Here is a 24,848-nt window from a genome sequence, read left to right on the forward strand (position 1 = left end):
AAACAACAAAGGTTCAAACGTTTGTGTAGGTGGTTGTTTCAAGGTATGAAGTGAGTGTGCTCCACGCACATCTGTTTCTCAAGTCACCTTTAAGAAAACACTTGAGGTTTAAAAAAGAGGAAATGTCCTTTATGATTCTGGAAAGTGATTTGAGCTGAAGAGATAATAAAAAGTGAGTAGGCTAAGTGAGGATACTAATAAATAGGACGTTACGACTAAATCAAAGTGAGAGAGCACAAAATCTGGTCGGAAGAGTCTAGGCCGCAGGCTGCGAGGCACCATCTCAAGTATCATTGTCAATTAACATTGCGACCATGTAAAAATGTACTATCTATTTCAGACCATTAATGATGTGCATCATCGGTTCCAACTCACTCGGCTTGACACTAGTCCGCATCACATTAGTCTGCCACCCAGAGTGTTTTTTGGAACCACAGAAAAAGGGTGATCAGGTTCCATCCCGATCTTAACGTGTTTGGAGACAATTATTTAAAAATCGAGCTGTGGCTTTTTTGAAGTTACCAAATGCTAAAATTAAGATTTGTTAATGTGTTTGTTTGTATTTGCTAAACTAACATAATTTATCTTGCAATGAGTCATATTTTAAGTGTTGTATTTTTAATTAGTGAAATCCTGTGACTTTATGCTGCAAAATTAATTAAAGAATACAGTCCCTTTCTTGATGACTTGATTTTCAAAGTAACCACAGTATGATTACAATACGACCTCAATGGTGTCTCTCATCGTCATGATATGATTTGCGAATACTGCGGGATGAAAATTGGCCAGGAAATCGACAAGGAAATTGCAAAAAAACACAGAAGTCCGAGGACAGGGCTGTCCTCTTCCATCAATCCCGTCCTGATTAAGGCCACATACCTGCCTTGATAATCAATTTCCTCTCATTAGTGCAAGTATAATTGCCATCCTCATTATGCACCCATTAAAAGTGTCAATAGCTCGTCTAGTTAACCATTCAATTGCTACAAGGTGCACGGTAATAAGGTCCACTCAGTAATGATTAACAATGCATGAACTATCAAATAATCAACTTTGTGGCCTCAACGGCACCCTGTTGAAGTCTCTGCTGTTTTTGTCTTCTACCAATGCCTGAGTCGTGTACACATTTAAAACAACCTGTTTTTTAGACCTATCAAAAAACAGCTTCGATAAAACAGCAAAACTGACATGTCCCAGCAATCTATCCAGCTCTTTAAAACTTGTTCTTTTCAATCGTTATTTTTTTTTTTCATGCTGTCAGCTTTTGAATATACAAGGAAAGGAGAACGAGAGTCAAAGGCTATAGAAAATGAAAGTGCATAGTCGGTCTGTCACTTGGAGCCTGCATGCCGACACCTTTCAGAGTGTTGATGGGGGCACTGGCATGTTCTCAATCGACTTGAATTATCCCTGAGTTCCATTGCTTTGTGCCTTCCAAATTAATTACAGTAAAACAAAAAAACAAAACAACATAAAAAAAAAACATAAAAACTGCAGGATTTTTCGGTGTATAAGGCGCATTCCCAATGAATGGTGTATCTTCAAACCTTTTCCATATATTAGGCGCACCTGAGTATAAGGCGCACCTTCAACGAATGAAAAAGGTTTTCCAAATATAATAGATAAATATAATTGTTTTTTACAAATATGAGGCACAGCACATTATGAGGTGCTACAGTAGAAGCTGGGGTTGCGCACCACTTCTTGTACAGGGGGAAATGCAGTCGGTGGCTGTCGACAATATTTGAGCGACCTGTTGTGGCTCAATATTACAACGCGTGTAAGGCGCACCTGCATATAAGGTGCAGGGACATCTTTTGAAGACAATTAAAGCTTTTGGATGATTATACACCGGAAAATATGGTGAATAAAATATTGACTCCCAAAAGTAAAAAGTGGTTTGGTAGTTTTAAATGTGTGGAGTGAAAAGAAAGAAAAATATTTTGGGTCAAGGTTTACTTTGTTTAAATGGCAGCTCTGGCGAGACGTGTCGCCCTGGTCTCAGTGGCCCTAACAAGGATTTTCTTTGACACTGTGCTGTCACCCGAGCAGTGCAGAGGCGGGTGACGCATGCTTGTATAGTGTGTCAAGGGAAGTTGGCATGGTGTTGATGACTGTTCACTCAGCTTGTGAAGCAAAAATTGGGGCTTCATTACCAACAAGGAAATTATTCACATCTAGTCTTCGGCGTGTTTGCTTTTGAATTTGAAGTTGTTGTATTTTCAATACATTGGCTGGATATTTTTCAAATATTTTTTATTTTGTTATTTTTTTTTTGTCTGTGAAGTTTGTGGGGTTTATATGCAGCATAAAGTGTCTGCAACCATCAGCATCAAATTATGTACAGAGACAGCCACCTCTGACCTTTTGTGGGCTCCAAATAAATTTATAACATAAAAACATAGAGCTGCAAGCAAACAGGCATGTCCTAAACGTAGGTAGACATTTCTTTCGCTTTGGCAACATGATTGTTAGAGTCCACCCTCACCCAAGCATTTAATTACAGAGTGGGGCCCAAAATGCCCTTAATTCTGAATAGTTTGATTTTCATCAAAACAAAAATTATCTATTTGCATACTACTTTGGGTACATGCACGAGACATTGTTGCAAACTAAAAACTTTTTGTATGCCACCCTCATGGAGAAAAAAAAACATTGTTTAAAATGAAATTGGGAAATTACAGCACCAAGAGCAATGTAAGATTTTCTATATTAAATATACAAGTGGGAAAAAAGCAGCCTTTGCCATAGATTGTCTCAACAAATTGAAGTCATGCTTCACTCCAAGGTAAAGCACCGTTTATTTCTTGCTTGAGATATGAAATAAGAATTACATAGAAGAATAACCCCCCAAGGTGCATAAAAGAGGTCTAGAAATTCTGAGTGGATACTGGTATGAAGTACTGAGAAAGTTAAAACTCCAACCCCCCTTATGATACAGTAGACTATACCACCTACTTAGAATCATGGCACCGTTAAGTTCTATGGATATTAATTGGTAGATATTGTTCCTCTGAATTCAAACACCATTTGGTTTAGCTACTGATTAGAGACGATGAGAACTGTTTTCCAATCAAAATAAGATATTTGCTTCTTCTTTACGGGAAAGATGTATGTCTTTAATAAGAATAAGTGGGTGAAAGGAAGTGATATTGAGTTGTGGTTTTCCAATAAAGAAGCTAGATTCAAGCAGATACACGAGATGAATTTGAGAGACGCATCTGGTTTGTGTGCTCAGGGTGTTAGTTCAGACTTGACAAAATGAATAGTATACATCAGAATCATAGTGTAGAAGATTTAAAGATCACTTTTGTTTCCTTTTTTTAAACATCGATAGCACCAAACTCTTGTAAACACACAGTCAATATAATTTCATAAAAGCTTATACAACTGATGCAAAACTTTCTGACATTTGGGCAACACATTGGCTACATTTTTTTCTTTTACGGGGGCTATATGTCCATAATGTAATAATTTCAAAGATGTAATACTTTCTCGATTGTTTTAGTGCATTTTAAATTGACATTCTGAACATCCATGTCTGAATCATTTGACAAGATAAGTGAACTTGTGGCATAATTACATGACGAGTTCAAACATTGACCAAATCTAGGTGAAGAGTGCTCAGTAGAACAAGGGGGAACTACATATTTATGAGCAGAGAGACCTAATTAATGCGGGGTATCTCATGCAAAGCACAGGCGTGGAATATCCAAGTCATTGAATTTGATTCTGAAAGTAAAAACGGATTGTTTTCTCATATTCAAAGTTGAATTGTGACCCTTCTTCTTCTTCTTCTTCTTCTTCTTCTTCTTCTTCTTATTATTATTATTATTATTATTATTATTATTATTATTATTATTATTATTATTATTATTATAACAGCAGTTCAGTGTACCCCTCCTTTTTGGATACCTTAGGGGGTGTGCTGGAGACTCCCTTGTTCTGCTGGGCGATTTCAATGGGGCGTGATTGAGAGGAAAGCCCCCCCCACCCCCCGATCAGAACAGGAGTGGTGTTTTGTTATTGGACTTCTGTGCTCGACACGGATTCTGTATAATAAACACTTTATCCAAACATAAGGGTATCCATATGTGCACGTGGCACCAGGACACCCTTGGTCGCAGTTCGATGATTGACTTTATAGTTGTACATTCGGATTTGCGGACACTCGAGTGAAGAGAGGGGCGGAGCTGTCAACTGATTACCACCTGGTGGTGAGTAGGCTCCGTTGGTGGGGGAAGATGCCAGTCCGACCTGGAAGACCCAAACGTGTTGTGAGGGTTTGTTGGGAACATCTGGCGGAATCGCCTGTCAGAAGGAGTTTCAACTCCCACCTCCGGCAGAACTTTACACATGTCCCGGGGCAGGTGGGGGACATTGAGTCCGAATGGACCATGTTCCGTAACTCCCTTGCTGAGACGGCAAATCAGAGTTGTGGCCGTAAGGTGGTTGGTGCCTGTCGTGGCGGCAACCCCCGTACTCGCTGGTGGACACCAGTAGTAAGGGATGCCGTAAAGTTGAAGAAGGAGTCCTACCGGGCCTATATAGCCTATGGGACCCCTGAGACAGCTGACAGGTAGCGATTAGCCAAGTGGAATGCAGCCTCGGCGGTCGCAGAGGCAAAAACATGGGCATAGAAAGAGTTCGGTGAGGCCATGAAAGCCGACTTCCGGGCCGCTTCGAGGAATTTCTGGTCCACCATCCGGTGTCTCAGGAGGGGAAAGCAGTGCATCACTAACACTGTGTACAGTGAGGATGGGGGCGCCGCTGACCTCGACTCGAGACGTCGTGAACCGCATGGGAGTTCGCCCAACCAGTCTACATGTGCTTTGTGGACTTGGAGAAAGCGTTTGACCGTGTCCCTCGTGGAGTTCGGTGGAGGGTGCTTTGGGAGTTTGGGGTACAGGAACGCCTGATACGGGCCGTTCGGTCCCTATACGACCGATGTCAGAGTCTGGTTCGCATTGCCGGCAATATGTCAGAATCGTTTCCAGTGAGGGTTGGGCACCTCCAAGGCTGCCCTTTGTCACCGATTCTCTTCATAACCTTTATGGACAGAATTTCTAGGCGCAGCCGAAGCGTTGAAGTTTCCGTTTTGGTGGCCTCAGTATAGCATCTCAGCTTTTTGCAGATGATGTGGTACTGTTGGGGCCTTCAAGTGGAGCTCTCCAACTCTCTCTTGAGCATTTCGCTGCCAAATGTAAAGCGGCTGGGATGAGAATCAGCACCTCCAAATCTGAGACAATGGTTTTCAGTTTGAAAAGGGTGAAGTGCCCTCTCCGGGTCGGGGAGGCGTTTAAGTATCTGGGTGTCTTGTTCACGAATGAGGGTGTAAGGGAGCGAGAGGTCGACAAGCGGATTGTGCGGTGTCTGCTGTGATGCGGACTGTGTACCGATCTGTCGTGGTGAAGAAGGAGCTGAGCCAAAAAGCAAATCTCTCAATCTACCGGTCGATCTACGTCCCGACCCTCATCTATGGTCAGGAGCTATGGGTTGTGTCCGAAAGAACGATATCCTGGATGCAAGCGGCCGAAATGACCTTTCTCCATAGGGTGTCCGGGCTCTTCCTTAGAGATAAGTTGAGAAGCTCGGTCATCCGGGAGGGGCTCAAAGTTGAGCCGCTCCTCCTCCACATCGAGAGGAGCCAGATGAGATGGCTCGTGCATCTGATTGGGATGCCACCAGGACGCCTCTCTTGTGAGGTTTTCCGAGCATGCCCCACTGGCAGGAGACCCCGGGGACGACCCAGGACACGCTGGAGAGACTATGTCTCCCAGCTGGCCTGCGAACGCCTCGGGATCCGCCAGGACGAACTAGAAGAAGTGGCTGGGGAGAGGGAAGTCTGGGCTTCCCTGCTGAAGCTGCTGCCCCCGCGACCCGACCTCGGATAAGCGGCAGAAGATGTGTTATTATTATTATTATTATTATTATATTATTACATGTATTATTATTATTATTACATGTATTATTATTATTATTATTATTATTATTATTATTATTATTATTATTATTATTATTGACTATTGCCATTCTGAAGTTGTTATTATAAGGACCCAATATACTTTGTTGACTCATTCATCTAGTCCCCCTTATTTTTGTTTGTGTTTGATCCTACTCTGGTGTATAGTGGTGCAGACTGTAATATACACCTATGTGAGGCATGCTGGCATGCCCGGGGAGGAGAGGGGAGGAAATCCCAGTGGAGAGGACAGAACTGAAGGTCAACTCACCCCAAACGCTCGCCAGCTGTCAGAAGTGGACAGACAGCAGAATCACCTTAAACCTGAATTGATTTCTTTGAGTGAGACAGAATGAAATTTCAGATATATGTTGACCTCCCTTGATGGAATGTGTCACCGCAGAGCTGAAGGCGGAGCAAAAGAAAAGGCTTATAAGATAGAAAATGTCATTTTAGGAAGAGATGTGCAGTTCCTGCCTTTTTGCTCCAACCTCTGTTTTTGACGCCTCTATATTTTTCAATTTCCTGCGTGTATGTTGTTGCTACATCTCTTTAGTGATGCTTCATCATTTATACATAGACTGTAGATAATAGTGTATAAATCCTCTGTTATTCCCTTTGAGTCCTCATTTAGGGAATAATGCAGCTGGAGATGGTTTATCAACTCTAAGATCCTCAAACGATATTGAATGAAGCTCTCCTACAGAAAAGCTGTTTGATGAAGTTTGCTAGCAATGGAAATAATTTCAAGACAGCTTCACAGATAATTAGGCACTTTAGCCGGTGGCTTAAATTTTGGAATGAGCTGTGCTCACAGCACTCTTACCTCAGCACACTGGAGATACCATCGCGATGAGAAGCAGGCTTGCTTTCCATTTTCAGAATCTCAACTTTGGTCGATGAGGATCCCTTATTTGTTGGTTTTTCAATAATCTCATGACCAAAGCAGAAAATAAGATGCCTCCTATATATTACACCACAGTAATCGTTTTTAAATAAGAAAGTCATCATACTTGACAGATTATGGCAATGAGTACAGTTGTATGTTGATTGTTGAAATGTTTATTTGGGGAAAGGTTTTGCATGCGTTTAGATATGTGGTTTAGATATGTGGACGATACTTTTGTCATAATTAAGAAACAAGAAATTCAATCTTTCACAGATCATCTCAACTCTGTAGACTTCAACATTAAATTTACTCGTGAGGACATTCAAGAGAACCAACTAGCCTTCTTGGATTTTAAAGTAATTATAAAAGAGGACAGAGCGCTAAAAACAGAAGTCTTTAGGAAGGCTACGCACACTGGCCAATACTTACTTTTTGACTCTAACCACCCTTTACAACATAAACTAGGAGTTATCCGAACCCTCCAGCATAGGGCTAAACTAATTCCAACTAGCACTGAAGGTAGAGAAAAGGAGTCAAAACATATCAGGAGAGCACTCACTAACTGTGGGTACCCTCAGTGGTCATTCAACAAATGTCAGAAAGAAAGAATAGCGTACGAAACCAATAATTCTCAAGATTCTAAAAGGAGAGGAGTAGCAGTACCGTACATTGCAGGAGTTTCTGAAAAATTACAAAGAGTCCTTTGGCAACATAAAATTCCTACTTATTTCAAACCGATAAACACGTTAAGGCAAAAATTAGTGCATCCAAAAGATAGGCTACCAAATGAAAAACAAAGTCATGTAGTTTATTCCATACATTGTAAGAATGAAAATTGTAAAGAGCAGTACATTGGGGAGACTCAACAAATTCTCAAAAAAAGACTTTATCAACATCGCAGGGATAATACTAGTGGGCCTCAATCGGCAGTACATTTGCACCTAAAAGCTAGCAACCACTCATTTGACGACAATGAGGTTAAAATCTTAGCGAAAGAACATAGATGGTTTGAAAGGGGGGTAAAAGAGGCGATTCTTATAAAACAACAAAATCCTTCATTAAACCGGTCTGGTGGTGTGAGGTTCAATTTGGATCGTTCATACAATAGCCTGCTCAGGCAAAACAGGTTAGTCAACTTTCGCAATGCTGATGAGGGTCGTTATGCTGATGAGGTGATACCGGGGGGAGTGGGTGTAATACGCCAATCGTTAGTCAAGAATGTAGGAACAATCAGTAGGGCCACAGGGGGGGGTCCCGCGCCCCCCCCAACCTGAGAGTAGGGACCTATCATAGCTGTGTCCGGCGCCACCAGGTCTGGACATTAGGGATATATAAATGGGGCCGATACGACCAGTCAGACTTTAGTTCGCTGACGAAGCCTCTTGGATAGGAGGCGAAACGTCCGAAACCTTCACTTTTGTACAGATGACGGCTGAAGAAACCTTCTCATCGATGGACCACTCCTGTACGACTGAGAGCTTACACAGACGTTTTGCATGCGTGTTTGCGTGTGTTATTGATTATGTCCTATTTACATCAGTATCCTCATCTGCTTTGCAGAATAACCTTTTTTATAAAGTAATTGTTTTCATTAATTACGGCATTTCCCAACCAGCAAATCTAATGGCAGACGACAAGTGATGCACAGTACTCGGTATTGCCCATCAAATCGGCTTGTCTTTTTGTCAGTGCTCTTTACTCGCCCAAATGAATGAGGAGAGCTATTTTGTTGATGCAGTCGCGTGTGTTGATGCCATATTGAGACTTGATCCCCCGTGCCAACATTATGTCTTAATCATATGCTCAACACAATGTTGAAGAGTTATGAGAGAGAAAATGCCCTCATATAAAGTGTCGCTTGATTGAAAAGCAAAGTTGAAATGTTTAATTATTATAATGATCATTATCATGATCATCCATCCATCCATTTTCCGTACCGCTTATTACTCATTAGGGTGACGGGGGGTGCTGGAGCCTATCCCAGCTGTCTTCGGACACCAGGCGGGGGACACCCTGATTTGGTTGCCAGCCAATCGCAGTGCACACAGAGACACACAACCAGTCACTCTCACACTCACACCTAGGGACAATTTGGAGTGTTCAATCAGACTGCCACACATGGTTTTTTGAATGTGGGAGGAAACAAGAGGACCCAGAGAAAACCCACGCGGGCCTGGGGCGAACATGCAAGCTCCACACAGGGAGGCCGGACCAGGTCTTGAACTCATGACCTCTACACTGCGAAGCCGGCGTGCTAACCACTCGACTACCAGGCCAACCCTGTCATGATTATTCATTATTATTATTCAATGCTGATGTATGGCTGACGCATACTGTACAGTCCCCGGAGCAGAAATACATACCGTGAAAAAAGGGAAGTAAGTTTCTTGAAGCTAATTCTCCCATTAGCTCTGTAATTTCATTAACAAAGCTTAAAAGGGAGAAGGAGAAGACTGTCAGCGGTAATTAAAAGATAAGGTAGAGAGAATGGCCGGCATGTCCTTGCTACACAAAGACATTTAGCTTCTGTAGTAAGATCATAATATTCCCTCAAGTCAGTCTGCTCGTGTGCACATACATTAGATGTACACAAAGACATACTTAAGGGATGGCAGAGGTGCTCCTCTAACTGCCAGCCGAGCCTCAGAGGCTCATGCAGTGTAGAATGATGGGTTGCAGTCCTGTGGCGTTGGGCTGACGAGCTATAAAACATGTCTCAAGCATCGCTGTGGTCATCATAAACGAGTTGCAGATGAGCATTGAGGAAATGGGGAGAAGGACCGATACTATGGCCATCTAAATTTCTGTCTTTTTTGGAGAGGCGGCAAAACAATGGCTCCATTCAACAGTTTATGGCTTAAATCGTGCTTTGTTTGACCTTTTATATCTGACCTTTTACATGTGTATTACTTTTTAAAAATAGTAGGATACAGTAGTTTTGATATGCTTTTGTTGGCAATGGCAGCTGAAAAAATGCAGCTACTCCAGCATTTGGTCCGCAGTGTCAGTTTTGCAGCTTTATTTCGACTAAAACAACTATGCCTACGGTTGACTGCAGGCGGGTACATTTAACGAACGACTGACACCCCTAAGATTACGGCAGCTTGTCCACCCTCCAGCTGCGAGGATAAGAAGCATTAAGAAACAGAAATGAGATGAGAGGAGAATGGGGAAACAGCTTCATCAGTTAATTAAACTCTATTGCAGCTTGATGAGCAATTATTCACGACGCCTTGAAGAATGTGTCAGGCAAGGCGAAATTTTCTGGGCGTGGTATGTATGCGCCATACATTATCCTCCCATGAGGCAGCACAAGTGAGCAGGCCTGATTTCGTAGTATGGCAGTGGTTTACATAAGCGGCAATCAATCACTTTGACATTAGCCCATGAGATATTTAAGCTCCAGAATTGGGATCCTCTCAGCAGATTGATGGAATTGCATGGTTAAGTCCAACCAACTTGAATAACTTTCTTTTAATCATATGATATAAATAGAGAACGATCCTCAATCGTTTCGCTTTCATTTTGAAATATGTGTCAATATCAAGATGTGAGTCTTTTGTTGTATTAAGGACATTTAAGTTGTAAACTTTAACAAGGCCAGAGGAAGCATTGAAATTAAATGGAAGGGAGCTATTTAGAGAAGGATTTTAATTGAGTTCATCCCTGAAGACTGTCGGCTACTAAGAAGTTCAGGATGAATATGTCTGGGTTTTGAATGTCTAAAAAGGATCTCATGTTGTTATCTCTAACAGATATTGATTTGAACAAAAAACATGTAAATGATGATATGGCAGATGCTGCTGCTCACTGCAGAGCTGCTGTCTCAGGGACCCTTTCTGAAGTTTTTTTTGAGCAAATTACTCAACCTGATGCAAATTAACTCATAGGCATGGTTTAACTGCCACATCAATGTCTGACAATCATGCTCCCACACTTGTCACACACTCAACTAAGATGCCACAAGGCCTAAATCATAGATTTTGTGAATTATCTTTCCTAGAATGAGACATTGAAAGCATCACATTTCTCAAAAAACAACAAGGCACTTTATAATCCCATGCTTTTTATGTAATGGATCAATAGTCTGATTTTTGGATGTGGTATTTTGAATGTTCTTTAAAGGCAAAGCTGCACATAACCTGTTTTAAAGGGACATGTAACTTGTGCTGCATCAGTTCCAATCGGCACTTGAACTGCTACCTTTAAATTTCTCGATCTATAAGCATTTATCTTTAGTGTACCGAATTTGACCCAATCGTCCGTAAAGGGTTAAAGTGCTTTGCCACAGCCGAAGCAGCTGCAAAAGCTCTATACTCTATACTATGCTATACTATACTATACTATACTATACTATACTATACTATACTATACTATACTATACTATACGCTGCATTGTATTGAATTGTATTGTATTGTATTTTTGTCTATTTTTATCTAGTGGGTGCATAACACAACCACAACCACAATTGTGGCTTCTCTTCTAATGCAGTGTGCCCTATATATGAAAAAAAAATAATTAGTGCACCTTATACTGTACTCCAAAGTGGGTTACAGTGCGAAAAAGATGGTACTCCATAAGGTTAGATAACCTGGACATTACCATGAATGTAATTAAAGATATTGATTGGACTCTTTTTTTTTTACTTTTACTCTTAATTGTCTCAACTTGAAGAGAACAAATAGTACAGAGTGTTGGAAAGTAGTTGGTTATTTAATTTGAAAGAGTTATGGCAAGATAGTGAGATGAAGAGCTGTGTTGCCTGTGCTGACTGGATAATGACATGCAGAGTGCTGCAGCTCGACTATAGGTTTAGCTCCCAACTGAATGCTTTTTTCTCAAAATCTCCAAAGACGATAGAATGGCTTGCACTCACATGCACACTCGTAGAAATTGATGAAGCAGTACATATTATCAACTTGGACCATAAATTGTTCAAGCGTCTTTCTTCATGTAGAGATCAGCAGCCTGAAATTAAACATCACTGAGACGTACCTTTCCTCTTAATTGTTAGCAGCTACTTTAAGTATCATTTCATCTTAAATAGACAAGAAAACATACTGTTTAAGAGCAAAAATGATTCCATTCACATTGCACAAATTATAGGCACAAGCGCCATGTTTTTATTTTCTTTACAGCAGGGACATACTATATTTCTATTTGAATTTTATGTTTTGTTTTGTTTTTGCCAAATGATTATAAATGGCAATGCTAATATAAGCTAATGTGCAGCAATAAATAAATGGTTAATTGGTCGTTTATTTCACCTAGTGATGAACAAGGAAACAAAGTCCTTCCATAGTGGACACTTCCATTTTATTGTTTACGAAATACACGCCATTCCTGCTTTTTGGGGTGTTATATTGTCCAATTAAATCACAGTGTTTACAGTATATATGAAAGAAAAAAAAACATGACAGAGGGCATTTTGTAGAAATGAAAAATTACATATTTGCAATCTGATGTGATCTTGTCGTTCCAGGAAAGAGGAAACATTGCTGTTGTGTTTAATGTTGGAACAGATGACATTAACATAGAGGAGACTACAAAGTTTGTAAATGACGGAAAATACCATATAGTCAAGTTTACGAGGAGTGGGGGTAATGCCACTCTCCAGTTGGACGACCTACCCATCATTGAGCGCTACCCCCAAGGTGAGTGACCTACTCTAATTCAGGTTGACTCAAATAAAATCAAACAAATGATTTCAAACTGCAGTTGTTATGATTATTTAATCTTTTTGGTTATTCTCTTTGCAGCAGCTGTGTAGAATAATACCAGTGTTTTCATACATGCCTTAATCAGCTTCTGCATTTCAAGGTTTCTTAACATGAGTTTGTTTTTCCCCTTTTCAAATCCAACTTTACTCAAACACCACCCACGCATTTGACAGTGTATGTAGATTAAAATAAGCCTACCGGCTACATGCTTCAGTGTCTACGCCAAATGCTTAAATGTTATTTCAGAGTTTATAGTGCAAGAGTACAAGTAAACCTGTGTTTTGCATGACGCTGACATCATTTGATTGGGTTCCTTGGCTAAGGGAGGACCCAGCAACACTGGTATTTTTCTGTGAAGTCTCTACATGTTAATAACATGAATGCGTCTATTGTAAATGTGTTGAAATGTCAAAGTATGTATAATTGTATGAAATGAATAGCATAAGGCTTTGACAAAAGCTACTGTGGATACATGAATGTCAAATTATGAGTTTGCACCAACTTACAGTGCAGACATCCCCTGATGCCCTAACTTCACATTCTTAATCAAAATATCAGCACCCAAACAATGAAAAAGATCACGTGTTTGAGTCTGAGAGCGAATTAAATATCTGGGCAGTAGGACAATTGTTTTTTCCCCCTCCAGAATGTTTACTGACCTTTTTAGCAATGACTGTGGCATCTACCCAAAAGCAAGATGGTCAGATTTAATCATTCCACCCTACTCGCCTCGGGTAAAACATGAACGGTAATACTTTTGACATGTTGCAGACGGGGGAGAAAACATGACAGGTGGAAGTCAATTCTGGAACAGCAAACATTGTAGAGGCAGAGAGTGCTCATGAAATAAAGAAGCTGGTGAAAGTTATGTCTTCAAGGCCAGCCAGTAAACATTGTCAATCCAGTGTGTCATCCCCAGGGCCTCCTGCTGGTAAGACATGCCCGGAACACCTCACGAGGAGGCATCCTAATCATATGACTGAGCCACCTCATTATTTACTTTCAATGTGGAAGAGCAGGGGCTCAATTCTGAGCCCCTTCCGCATTGCTGACTTTCTCACCTTATGTCTAAGGTGTAGCCCAGACACCCTGTGGAGTAAACTATTTTTGATCACTTGTATCACTTGTATCACTTGTAGAGGATCTGTCAGCTGATTTCAGAGTCTCATTGGCCAAAAAAGGCACCTGACTCTTTCTTCTGCCTGTGGGCATCTTTGCCGTTGGCCCCTCCCACAGGAGATGAGCCCATGGGAAGAGGGAACCATGTTGTCTTTTTGGGCAATGCCCGGTCAGGACTCATCTGTTTCAATGTTATTATTACTCATTGTGAGTGGTCTCTGAGCTGTGTTTTGTCTGGTCCCTCGTGTAGGACCTGTTTCCTATTGGTAATCCTGCCCAAGGCATCAAGCCCCAGGATACTTAGCTCCTAGGATTGTTCGGACACGCAAAGCCCTCCACCATCGCTTTCCAAGTCCTAAACTATACCCTCTTTTGAACAGTCAAATTTAGAATGTCCACTGTGATAAACATTTGTTGGTATCAACAGAAAATAATTTTTTTGTCAAAATTTTAGCCAAGCGTTTTGAAACTTGCTGTTTCTATTGTTGTTGTTTTTTTTATCTCAACGTTAGTGAGTTCATTCGGTTCATTGCACACTAAGTGCATCAAATTACAATTGCTGTTCAGTTCCCCCCTTCACCCCTAGCACAGAAAGCCTTTATTCAGTCAACCCGCCTTTTGTTTGACAAGTATCCCCATATGCCACTTATACACTCATAATAGTAACCCTTGGCCTTGGCCATTCACAGATCAACAGTTCCTACAATAGAGCAAAGCTGACAGCAAAAATGATGGTTGGAAAGCTCAACAAGGAGAAAGGTGCAGATTGCATCTGAGTGAGCAATCATTGAAAGTAAGGCAATAATTGCCCCACCAGGACTTATATTGCCGTCATTGCAATCTCATTAAAAACCCTCATCCTCCATCCTTAATTAAGAGGGCCCATTAAAAATATTTTGCGTTATTATTCCAATCTAAAATTCAAAAATCGCGCAGACGCATAACTACCCTTCTGTTTGCTGCAGTTCTTGCTTTTATTCTTGCTCTGCTTTATGCCACACACAAAAGGCAAGGCTGCAACCAAAACAAGAAAGGGGGGGGGGGGGAAGAGCTTCTTCTCCAGAGTATTGGCCATGAAAGTAATACCAACACAATGGTGTTGCTGTGCCCGCGGGGCACCATGTAGCATTCTATGACAGTACCCACTGAGCATGCAGTGCACACAAAGATAATAGAGAAGTCCCTGCCTCGCCTTATTCTTTTTACTGTTATCTGGACACAGTGCACTTACATGACTCCCCCTGCATTCAGTTCCCGCTCACCCTGTACCTTTCACCTCAGGCTGACCACCTCTGCCCCCTCTGTCCATCTTATCCTCTGTCTGATTTCCCCCACCTTGCAGTAGGGAGTCTGATTTGCAGGATACAAAGTGAGTTGAAGTTAGGGGGTTTCAAGCCCTGTGCAAAGAGTACTAGCTGGACTTTTTTCGGTCTCCGTTCTTTTCATGATTCTTTTCATGAGACTACTCAGACTGCAAGTTAAACAGTACAATGGACACCATGGGCAAAAATATTTAATCAAAAATAATAGTGAGATTTGTCTGGCTTTGCATTTTATGTGTTCTCGTTCCACTGATGGAGCGAATATCCCAATATCTGGATAGTACTGACAATTTTGTTCCAAAAGACAAAAAGAAACAAATCAGACCAAATCAGGTCATTTGGGACGGATCAGCTGAATCGCCGCTGTCTGGAGAAGTAGATAAGCTTGGCCATCTCATACAAAACCAAATCACCATTCGGCAACTGTCACAGGCTCTCTTGGTGGCCTAATGAATGGACTATCCTGAAGCCCTGCGGATGGCATTGTTCATTTGCCACAGTAGGGATCACTACATTATCATAATGTGATTATTTTCTCTTTTAATTGACCCTTGTGTGAAACTGACCACATTTGAACCCAGCCAAACTGGCAGTATGTCGAAAAGAGAAAATTATTTTGCACAACAGTAGAGATTATCTGCTTGCATGGCGAAAATTCTGTCCATGTGTTACTGTCTGCGCCTTTCTGAATTTTTGTTTTGTTATCCTTTTTTCTCGACCGCGATCGATGTTTCATCTGTGCGTAGCTGATCAATTGTAATTGGATCGTTATTGGTGGTGAAATTAACATTGAGTTAATCTGTGATCCAAGGCCCCAAACACATAACATTTTCAAATTTCGAAACAGCAACATTTTCAATCGACTAAAGGGCTCAGCTCTTCATGCAATTTCATGCAACGTTTTTTGGATCACTGGAAACTAAGAACGTAGAATTAACATCGTAAACTCAGGCCTGAGAATTAAACTGATTATTTCATCAACTTTCATCCATTTCAGGTAACATAAACTCTCTCTCGACTGAAATTAACACCAAAGTAATTTAAAATATGATTGGTATGACTATAACAAGCTACATCAACCCATAGTTATGCTAGTTATTGCGCCATAACTCAGCTAACCTGTTGTCCGCATTATGTCAGGTGATGCTTGCAATGAAGCACGATAGCAATTGTGCCAGTTATTTCAGTCAACAGAGACAGTGATATCGTGGAATACGGTCACCTGGGAGTGACACAAGTGCAATATTAATTGCAATTAACATTTTACAATACAAAACATATCAATTTATAAATTATGATGTATAGTATAGAGAATTCACACAGCATTTAACAACTAATGTCAATGAGTTCATGTTAGTTATTTGCTAATGTATTTATTTACGCCACACAGAAATAAAATTATTTGGAAGCCGAGTTTAACTATAATAAAGAATGTACCTCTTAAAACCAAGAAACATTCCAATATACAACCAGTGACAACTTGACACAATCAGCTGCCAAATTCAATGGACTCAATCCACTAGTTTTGAATCACTTTCAAAGTTGTTCAGCCTTTGTAGTCATTCGAGCTGATGTGATGAAAAATGTCTTCTTTTTTTTAGCACCAAGCCCTCTTTTCTCTGTGTTCCAGTCTCCTCAGAGGCCATTCACCTCCAAGCATTGTTAGCTTACAGATCTTTAATCTGCAAAGAGTGAATTAATATAGTTGATGGAACAAACATTGTCAATCTGCAAGAAGAATGGCATGGACTGAATTCAATCTTGGCAGACAATGGCAAAGGGGAAAGCACTCACTCTTTAGCTCGAGTGGAGTGAGCGGCCCTGACTAAAGGTTGATGCAGAGTTTGTCCTCATTTATGCCGAATGATCATCCAAAGTAAAAGTGTAGTTTGCTTTAAAATATTGCTTCTCCCCCCATGGCACATCTGTACCGAATTACACTTTTCGATTGGCAACAACAGTTCCCACCCAAACACGTGACATTTGTCATTTGTCCACATAGCTGTTTTTGTCAAATCCATTTTATTGACCAACCATACAATATTGATCACTCGACATTTGTTTTAACTGAATAGTTTTATTATTCAATGCACTACATGTTGTAAATCGACATTTATTTTTGTCAATCAGGCCATTCATGACAAGATTGGTGTTTGCAATGTGTTAGATTGATCTTTTCTTTTACAACCATGATCTAAATGTGACATAAATTACAGAAATGTTTATATTGAAAATGGTATGTATATAACTAGCAAAAAGGATTTTAAAATGTCCAGACAAATGTGTTGGAGATAAGACAATGAAATGTGTTTTTTTTTAACAAACCTTTATTGATATAAGGATGAAACCATTTAATTTCAACTAATGTAGTTCTAATTTGTTGGATAAAATAAATTAAATGTTGGTTTAAAAAATGGTTTATTAAATATTGGTGACGAATACATTAAATACTTTCAATATAAAACATGTAAATGTGCAGTTGTTTCGCTATACCAGTATGAACATTTAACCTTTGACCTGACAGATTGTAACCACTGAAATGTCTCTTTAAACTTTAAAGGCAACAATGATAACGAACGCCTGGCGATTGCTAGACAGCGAATCCCATTCCGACTTGGTCGAGTAGTTGACGAATGGCTACTCGACAAAGGTAAAATCACTGGTTAAAATGTCAAATAGAGTAATTTGGTCATAACTAAATTGTTGCAATATTTTGTAAGCACTAAACCTAAAATGAAACATGAATAAAATAAATGTTTTGAATAGTAAATCTAATGTTACTGTTCAATAATGCATTGGTTTTATAGACAGTTTTTTTTTTATAAGTGTGTGAAATTATGGTTAAAGGGACTATAAATATGAATTTAAATCTCAACATTGTTAAAATGTCTAAATTTGTCATAAACGTCTAAATAACTGCTAATTTAGCATTTAGTGTAATTTTTAATTTTCACATTGTGATTTTTATTTAGTATTTTTGACAGATTTTTGCCTTTTCATTTCTTGTTGTGATGAAAGTGCCAGAAATTATGACTAGTGAACAAGATGAATTGGCGTCGTAATTTTGGAGTCCCTTTAACATATTTTGTAAAGATGTATAGGTGCTTTATAGCAGTGAACTTTAACATTAAAACAAAGTGTGTGCATGCTTTGATTTTACAATGTAATTAATAACCAAATCATATTTTTCACATAAAATGTGAAATGACCCCCTTCATCTTTTATTTCTTTGGTCATTTTGCTCTAACCGCCTGTCATATCAATTTTTTCTTATTGATTTGTGCTTTTGTGTTTTTTCCCCTCCATGCTCAATTAACCCTATTCAGTTATCTATTCTCTCTCGTGTTTGCTAAAAGGAGTCTGGATGCCTCCTATTGGAATGTCAGGAATACTTACCATGCTTGCTCTGTTCCAAGTTCTTAAATCTTAAAACTTGAAGTAAAACCTGCTTATAGAAACAAATATGAAAGTATTATTTGTTTCAATAAACAATGTACCTACACTGTATAGTCTGGCTCGTATTTTTAAAAATATAGTGTGAAAATATTTTTCATGGGACTAACCTTTTAGCAAAGCTGCGTTTTTTTCATTTTTCTTTATATATTTTTTTCATAAAGCAGGCATCTCATCATAGTAACTGCAATAAATTGCGAGGGGTTGCTTCTACAACCCGTAATTTATTGGTCTCATTAGCCACTGGCGAGTAATTTGTCTGCTTGTGTTTTTTCCCATTTTATTTTATTTATGTATTTATTTTTTGTGTGTCCTTGAAATGTCTGCACTCCAAAAGATTTGTATATGTAACATCGTTTTCCCACAGGACGGCAACTTACTATCTTCAACAGCCAAACGACTATACAGATTGGTGGCTGGGAGCGAGACCGGACTAGATCTTTTCAGGGTCAGCTTTCAGGCCTCTACTATAATGGCCTAAAAGTGTTCAACATGGCCGCAGAGGGAGACCCCAACATTAAGATCCAAGGCAGTGCGCGGCTTGTCGGGGAGTCACCTTCCCCTATAACACCGCAGTCAAGTACGACAGCCAATCGGTCCGAAACATCTACAACTATAATGGAGATGACCACCACCACTGCATCCAGTCGGCGAGTCAAACAAACGACACCACGAGAGCCTCAGCAGGTAAATTGCTATTTGAATGATTCTTTTTAAATACATGGTCAGACACCAAGTGTACCCAAAGTGCGCAACTTTTGTCCATTTGCCATGTGATGACAGACTAGCGTACTTTCACAAATATTGCACTCCACCAGAAAGAAATAAGCACCATTCCTCACGCAAATGCTTATACAGCTTAAATTAACAGTGTCCCCAATATTCTGGTCATGACTCATGATTGGTTATTAAGAAGCCCAAATCTGAATTGACATACAGGTATGATATTACAAAGGATTTCCTGAAGGAGGAAAAACCACCGCTTTAAATCAACGTGATGTTCTTTCAGTTCTCTAAGTAGCAGTGTTTACAGATTTGACTATATTTTCCTTAATTGTGAATGTGTGGAGTCTGCTGTGAATGATTCTTCTCTTTTGTGCACTGTGATTGGCCCGTGAGCAGTACAGGGCGCCGCCCGTTGTCACTCTAATTCAGCAAAAATACTCCTGCGAAAAGATGAATGGAATTGAAATTGACTGGATGAATAATTGAACCGGTGATACAGTCACAGCAATTCATAAAATCATGTTTAATATAGAAAAGAAAGATTTTGTAATGATCTTTTTTGGTTAAGTACGTAAAACACACAACCCATTTGTCTCTGGTAGCATGTCCGGCACTAGAATTGCGGTAAGAAGCAACTTTGACAAACAATGACATGACACATAAGTACATTCGTAATGTAAAGGCATCATTGTGCAGTACTAGCACCCAATTACAGCTGTGCAACAATGCAGAGCGTCATCAAGCAAAGATAAAGTGAATGGTGGTGCGGTAATGGCAATACAATTTAGACGTTGGTGCAAATGATAGAAATAATCGTGCCACCTTTTAAAGTGACCAACGGTACAAGGCTAATTGTGATGCAACTCTGTGTGTGTAGTGATGCAGAAAGCCCTTGAGCACTTTAAAGTGTCGAGTGCTGTGTTGATCAATAACATTTCAACACATTTGTTGAGAGTTTACGCTCCCTCGATAAGTGCAAAATTGGAAAACATTTGGAAAATGTCTCAATGGTATTTGAGTCACCTGCTGCGGGAGTTAATGGCAAGATGGAACAACCAGTTTTTAAAATCTCTTGATTTTGGCGGACCTGATTCGTGAGTACCTTAGAGAGGAGCTGGATGAGGTGGTGACATTTTCCCTGCCCGGTGATGCGAGCGGAGGTGTCCTTTTCAAATATGCTGTGGAACATACAGTATTTAGGTCATCAGCCAGTCCTTGATTGTTCTCTGCTTGGTGCGATGGCCTCCGCTAACTGGCGATATAGCCAATGATGCGGATTTATCATGTTGCGATATTTATGGCTGTACCCACAAAACGGTTAACAGAATATGGTTTTGTTACTTCTGTTACTTTTTGGCGTGTGTTGTTTTTTGTTTTTGATTTTCAGTATTTTCAGTATTTTCAGTATTTTCAGTTTATTTCATGACTTCATCAGAATCAGAATCAGAATCAGAATCAGAATCATCTTTATTGCCAAGTATGTAGAACACACAAGGAATTTGTTTCCGGTAGAACACGCTGCACTAGTATCGTCGTCAAAAAAACTGCTAAGTGCTAAGTGGCACTATACGTGGTCCTCTAATGATCCTACCCAATGTGTAATATCCAAAGAGTTAAAATTGACAAATTATAGAAGTTTAAAATACAGATTCTGGTACATCGCTGCTCCAAGGCTGAATCTTCATAATTAATACATTCGAGACAGCATGCATATGAAGTTGCAGATCAGAGTTTGATTGATCAATAAATCCAAATTAGGATAATGGTGTTGTCTGTTTGTACTACAGACAAAATTGAGCTGATGCATTTGACTAAAGGGGTGTTCTGTAATGATGGCAGTGAGATGAATGAGGCATACAAAAAATGTGCAGTGGGAGATGTCATTGTCCGTGCTTTGATTCTACCTGACAAATTTTCCGCTGAGAGTTCCTGCGGTGGGATGTTTCAGTCTCAGGACATTGCATTGTATTTGGCTTGTGTACAAAGAGATGCCTACAGAGTCCTTGCCCAAGAATGGATCTCATTTTTAGCATTGTCCAACTGGTTCAACCTTCCTCTGAACGCCCATTCCAAATCACTGATTTTTGGTCCTTAAAGAAGCTTCACATTACACAGTCGTTTTTATCCTGACTGGCCCCTATAGGTACAAGTATGAGCACGACTCGTTGTCGGTTTCTGTGTGCCCTGTGATTGGCTGGCAACCAATTCAAGGTGTCACCCGCCTACTACCCAAGCACAGCTGGGATAAACTCCAGTACCCCACCGCGACCCTAGTGAGGATAAAGCGGTTAGGACAATGGATGAATGAACAGCCCAAATGAGATCAGCTTGGCTACAGTTAATGTTTCACATTCAGTTCAGGGATTGTTGCAAGTTATTTTATAAATGTATAATAATATAGACTGCTTTGTAACGTAAGATGCATTTACAGCAACTTTTCACTCTTTCTGTCACCATACCTTAGTTCACTGTAGTTGCAATCCACCCAACAATCCTTGAAAGAAATCCCATTATAGGAACAGTTAAATTCCAGAAATCAAAACCAATAGTACCTTATTACTGGAATTCTAATCATATTTTAGATAAAACTGTGCATCACTATTTTGAGGAAGCTTCTATCACGAAATGTATGTCCCATTACATCTACTGATAAATTATACATTATTATACATTTTGCGATTAAAGTGGTTGTTGGTTAGTAGTACTTGATAGAGCCTGCCTGCTAATATCTCCACTGACCCTTAGCATGTTTTTGAAATCCCATTTGGGGTTTTTATTTTATTTTTCTGAATTTTCTGAGAACTGAATTCAGTGGGCCTTGTCTCACGCAAACCATTAAATTCCCATTATTCTTTTCAAACCACTTGTCTCCACTTATGCTTTCTGACCAAAAATCCTTGCACCATTTGGTTCACCAGGGATTACATCCAGAAGAGAGAAAAAAGGATCTTAATTGCTTATTTAACCTTTTGGTGATATTCGGGTCATCACAGTTCATTCTTCAAACTACATACAGATACTGTATATGCACTTTGTGGCTGTGCGCGTGTGTGTGATTTGCCTCGGAAAAATTTCATTGCTGCATGACTTTATTTATGGTTAGTTTTTAATCAAATTCTAACAAAAAACGACGACAACAACAACAAAATGAGAATGCTCTTATTTGGTGCAGCCAGTGAGAGCTCCTGACAGTGATTGATCTTCAACCCTGAGATGAACATCAAAGTCTTGGCCTCTACTCAAGTACAAAAGATAGACAATATGTAAAATACTGCAAGAGCTTTTGTATTCTGTTGTCTCCTTTCAATCTGACACCACAGGGGTCGATTATCATGTCCACTGCAAGTCTAGTGTGTGCCGCAGTGTCAACATCCACAGGAGTAGGAGATGCAAAGTTTTGTTATTTTCTCAGTCCTGTGCAAATCAGTGTAGCATAACGCATTTTAAAATGCGAAATTTATACCTTTGTGTGTGTGAACACAGTTGACTTAAATGCCACCTGTGAGAGGCAAACTGATAGCCCTTGGCGTGACGGATTCGCTTCAACCATGAGGCAAGTCGAGGTGCAATGTCCGTTCATAAGAAACTGCAAGCAGACCTTCATGAGCGGTTCATATAAAGAATGCACTGCCTGGGGGCTGCCTTCTACCCCAATTGTATGTCTTGTGCGTGAACCAAATTCCAAAACAAAGATATGCTACCTTTGACACTCCAACGCATCTGCGGCGTTTACAAAAATTGATCCTCATTTGTCAATAATTATGTGGATACTCTAGTAACTGGAGTGTGTTACACCAGTCCTTTTTTTCTTTTCTACCATCATTTATACACTTCTTTTATCCAATACCAGTGTTTGGTGGCCCGGGGCGTACAACTTTTACGTCGGGCGTACAACTTTCAAAACGTCTTGGCCCGGATGGCCGACAACTTCACCAAAAAAAAAACATTTTTTTTTTCAAATCAAACGTTTGTTTTAGTCAATAAAGCAAAAGCTACAAACAAAACGCTACGAGTCGCGTGGAATCCACTTTCTCAGCGGCTTTCAAAACTCTGAAGTACACTTTTCAGTCAGGGTGTAGTTCAAAGCCAGATTCTTCTTGCGACTCGGCTGCAGAAATATATAATTAGTGACAGCAAGCTACAGTAAACAGTTAGCAAGTAAAGTGCAACCATCCAGTATTTTTTTTTGTTGCTTGGTCTTATTTTCAGAATGGTGGATTACATATCTAAATTGAAAAAAAATTCTAAACTGGACTTTCAATCAAAGCATAATAATTAAAGGAAGACCAACACCAGACTGTATAGCTCACAAACGGTGAGGGATGGATGTAAATCTCCTGGACAGCTTCTCAACTTTTTGGCCAAGAAGGATATCATTGAAACTATTCCTGAAGCGACAACGTTGCTCCAGCTCGTGCTCACTGTTCCAGCTACTACAGCATCAGTGGAGCGCTCATCCTCAGCACAAAAGACTGAAAACATACAGTCGGAACAGGACTGATCAAGGACGACTTTCTACACTGGATCTCCATTGAGACATAGATTCCATTTTTGTCATGAGTTTCAGACACTGCCAATACCTACAGTATCTGCCGTCAGGCATTATTCTGTATATCTTGATCCTGGGTGGGATTATTGTTTTACAGGTGAATGCTTCAATTTTACGTTGAGCACTAATCCTGCATGCTCTGGTTATCAGACCTGAGCTACGTATATCTGCCTTTGAATCACTCCTCAAGCAAGTAAACCTAAGCAGTTCAGACCCTTCAAATGCTGATTTATGAGATAAGATATTATTTGGTTTTAAATGTTGCCCCAGTTCAAATCTGACATTTTAAACATAATAGTCACTCTTAGCCGAACTACTATGTATGCATTGAATGTACATATATTAATTTTTTTTTTCTTTTTATTTCCTTGATAAAAAGATTCAACAATTCTAAGACCTGAATTGGAGTACTGAGATGTATATTGTCACTTCAGCGGTGAACATCTTGCAAACTTCTTTTCAAATTTTCCTGAGAGGTTTCTACACATTTTTTAACCAACTTTGCCTCATATTGTATACACTGTCATTTTACAATGACATTGTAGTACTTCAAAACTCTATCTAATCCGTCCATCCATTTTCAATAGCACTTGTCTTCATTAGGATCGTGCTTCACCAGTTGACTGGTTGCGAAACATGATACACCCTCGACTGTTTACCAGCCAATCAAATAGGACACTATCTTATAGTATAATAAAATGTATTTGATTGTCAGCTCTGGCGTGACTTTGATAATCTTGTTTGTTTGAGGCCCGGTCACACCCCCTTGCCCACTCAGGGCTAACATATGGCAGGGGAGCTGCGATGTTCCCTGGCCTGCAGCGTGCGCTCCTCATGACAGACTAGATCCATCATGTGTCACCACAGGCAATTATGGAAACTAGCCTCTACTATGATGCTGTACACAGAATGAGGCACACAAGTGCGTTACTAAGAGGGTTGAATACACACACACACACACACACACGCACGCACGCACACACACACACACACACACACACACACACACACACACACACACACACACACACACACACACACCCATCAGCACATGTTTTCATGTCCTGTTATATACCACGTTCAATCAGAGCAATCAGCTAGGTAAAT

At 40.0% G+C, this 24,848-nt stretch overlaps 1 protein-coding gene across 1 annotated transcript in view; it reads left to right on the forward strand.

Annotated features, from left to right (window-relative positions):
* Positions 1-24,848, forward strand: part of LOC148889445 (neurexin-1a-like) — a 191,114-nt gene that overhangs the window by 143,818 nt on the left and 22,448 nt on the right. Inside the window, exons 18-20 of the mRNA XM_089011586.1 lie at positions 12,335-12,506; positions 17,574-17,663; positions 18,834-19,153. Coding sequence (XP_088867712.1) covers positions 12,335-12,506; positions 17,574-17,663; positions 18,834-19,153 — 582 coding nt within the window. The remainder of the gene's footprint in view (positions 1-12,334; positions 12,507-17,573; positions 17,664-18,833; positions 19,154-24,848) is intronic.

The sequence above is a fragment of the Hippocampus bargibanti genome, linkage group LG13 (assembly GCF_051943395.1).
Source record: "Hippocampus bargibanti isolate YZ-2025 linkage group LG13, ASM5194339v1, whole genome shotgun sequence".
NCBI classification, from domain to species: Eukaryota; Metazoa; Chordata; class Actinopteri; order Syngnathiformes; family Syngnathidae; genus Hippocampus; species Hippocampus bargibanti.